This window comes from Apodemus sylvaticus, chromosome 10 (assembly GCF_947179515.1).
Source record: "Apodemus sylvaticus chromosome 10, mApoSyl1.1, whole genome shotgun sequence".
NCBI lineage: Eukaryota > Metazoa > Chordata > Mammalia > Rodentia > Muridae > Apodemus > Apodemus sylvaticus.
In genome coordinates, this window is record NC_067481.1 from 98,328,364 (window position 1) to 98,331,224 (window position 2,861).

Sequence of the window (2,861 nt, forward strand, 5' to 3'; positions counted from 1 at the left end):
ATTCAATTGCCCAGGAACTCCAAGGGAAAAGCAATAGAACTGGCCTGGACAGGTATTTTCAGAGTAGTAATGATACCAATATTTCTTCTGCAACATGTGTTACTCTCTTCCACAGAAGGGGCAGCAGCAGGTGTTACAGATCCATCAGTTGGAGCTTGACATCAATACAACACCTGGCTGCTTCTCTTCTAAGCTTCTAAAGAGTGGGAAGAAAACTGGAAATGTCGCCAGATACAGGTAAAAAACAGTGCATGTACAGGAATATGTTTATGTTGTATTCAATAAAACTAAACGTGTGGCTCTGGGGAACCAACACAACATAAATCTTGGATGTGTAAATTGGGTATGTGGAAAATAGGAGTGGATCTTTATTCAGAAACTCTACTGCAGGATTAATGTGAACCTGGTTGTAGCATCCAAACCCAAAGATGGACTTCTGACCTCTATCTATGTCTCCTTTCTGTAGCTGGGCTCAGACTCATGAGCAGCATCAACCAGTCGAGTGTCTCTGAGTTCCTCCTCCTGGGACTCTCCAGGCAGCCCCAGCAGCAGCAGCAGCTCCTCTTCCTGCTCTTCCTCATCTTGTACCTGGCCACTGTCCTGGGAAACCTGCTCATCATCCTGGCCATCAGCACATACTCCCACCTGCACACCCCCATGTATTTCTTCCTCAGCAACCTGTCCTTTGTGGATGTCTGCTTCACCTCCACCACTGTCCCCAAGGTGCTGGCCAACTACATACTTGGGAATCAGGCCATTTCCTTTTCTGGGTGTCTCACACAGCTGTATTTTCTCTGTGTGTTTGGTGACATGGACAATTTCTTGCTGGCTGTGATGGCCTATGACCGATTTGTGGCCATATGCCACCCTTTACACTACACAACAAAGATGACACATCAGCTCTGTGCCCTTCTTGTTGTGGGGTCATGGGTGGTAGCCAACCTGAATTGTCTCTTGCACATCCTGCTCATGGCTCGACTTTCCTTCTGTGGAAACATCATCCCCCACTTCTTCTGTGATGTGAATCCCCTCCTGAAACTCTCCTGCTCAGACACACATCTCAATGAGCTGACATTACAAACAGAGGGAGCTGTGATCATGATCACCCCATTTGTCTGCATTCTGATCTCCTACCTGCACATCACCTGTGCTGTCCTGAGAGTCTCATCCCCTAGGGGACAATGGAAAGCCTTCTCTACCTGTGGCTCACATCTGGCTGTGGTCTGGCTCTTCTATGGCACCATCATTGCTGTGTATTTCAACCCCTCATCCTCTCATTCAGCTGGGAGGGACATGGCAGCTGCCATGATGTACACAGTGGTGACCCCCATGCTGAACCCTTTCATCTACAGCCTGAGGAACAGGGACATGAAAGGGGCTTTAAGGAAAGTGCTCACCATGAGATTTCCATCTAAGTAATAATGTAGAAAGTGTGGAATATCACAGAGGTAACTAATGTCTAAGAATCCTTCATGTTTTGTCAATTAGCTAAAACTTAGCACTTGTCTTTTTTAAGAAAAGCATCTACTATCTATGCCAGATACAGAGCTCAGAATACAAATTCTTTAGGTAAAAGAATGAAAAAACTCTTCTACATATGTTGTTATTTGGATTGTCATGTCAATATCTTGTCAGAATGCACCATGAGCACCCCTGCACTGTTGGAAAGGAGCAAGGAGTCTCAATAGGATAACATTGGAAAGAGACTAATGGTAAGCCCAAAACTGAGTCAGGTGTTCTTGGAATGGGGAATTGACTCCTGCTCCAGGTGGCATGTGGTTTCCAAGTTGAGATAATTCTGAATGGCTGTCTTCATGCACTTCACTACAAGAGTGAGCTCTGATTGGTCAAGCAGCAAGAGCCCCCCACACTCACCATTTTCAGAGCAATAGGTATGCTGCTATATGCTGTCATCAGATCCTCTACTCTAGTGTTCAGCTGTACTGACAACATCTGGTGCTATCACTGTACCAGAGACCTATCTGCTACTGATATTCCCTGTTCCTTGGCAGAGCGCCAGCACCCAACTGTGGATGTCTGGGCTACCTCTGGGAAACCACAGCTGTACATTCTTCCTCACCACAGAGACCTCAGCCTGAGCCCATCTCACAGGAAGATCAGACTTGGTGGGTTAAGAAGAGAGGGTCTCCAGAAACACCTACATCTGCAGCTCATTTGTACTTCCTATGTTATTCTTGTTTTCTGGGCATTATATAGTATATAACGTTAAGCATGGAAAAAATCAATTCAATAAAAATGAACTGTGCCTTCTAGAATTCTAGTGTGCAGACATGTTAGTTCCTCTGCCCTCTTTTTCTGTCTCTGTCAGTGTTTGCTGGCATTCTCATGAAGCTGTTATTTTGTTGTTGAAGTTGTTGTTATTTGGTTTGAGACAGAGTCTCTCTATGCAAGCTTCAAACTTTCACTTAGTAAATATTTATTAGCTTTCAATATTCATTTAATAGTAAAACTTCGAAATTGAGTGCATATAACTTAGTTTTGCTAATCTTGCATATTTTTATTTCTAAGATTTTTATGTTTCAATTTTAATTAAAATTTTCATTCATTTTATTTTTCTTTCATCTTTGCTTATTTTTTCAGTCTCCTCCCTCCCCCCTCTCTCTCTCACTCTCCCTCTTTTCCTTCCTTTCTTTCTTTCACACCCACCAAGTTTAACTTTTGTTCCCATATACTCAGATGCATGGCCTTCCATTAGACTGTGGTTGAGTTAAAGAGACTGTGCTCTTAAAGAAAACTGAATCTTCCTTTCCTAGTGGCTAACACTTGCCAACAGCTCAGTGAAACTGCGCACCCACTTCCTCTGCTGCTTGAGTCTGGGCTCTGTGTACATATGTCTCACA

The 2,861-nt window shown here is 43.8% G+C and overlaps 1 protein-coding gene across 1 annotated transcript; it reads left to right on the forward strand.

Moving 5' to 3' along the window:
- Positions 1-480: 480 nt before the first annotated feature.
- LOC127693439 (olfactory receptor 1361) lies at positions 481-1,419 on the forward strand. Its single transcript, XM_052194283.1, has one exon. It carries the CDS (start codon positions 481-483, stop codon positions 1,417-1,419), a length of 939 nt encoding a protein of 312 aa, XP_052050243.1.
- The last annotated feature ends 1,442 nt before the right edge of the window (positions 1,420-2,861 follow it).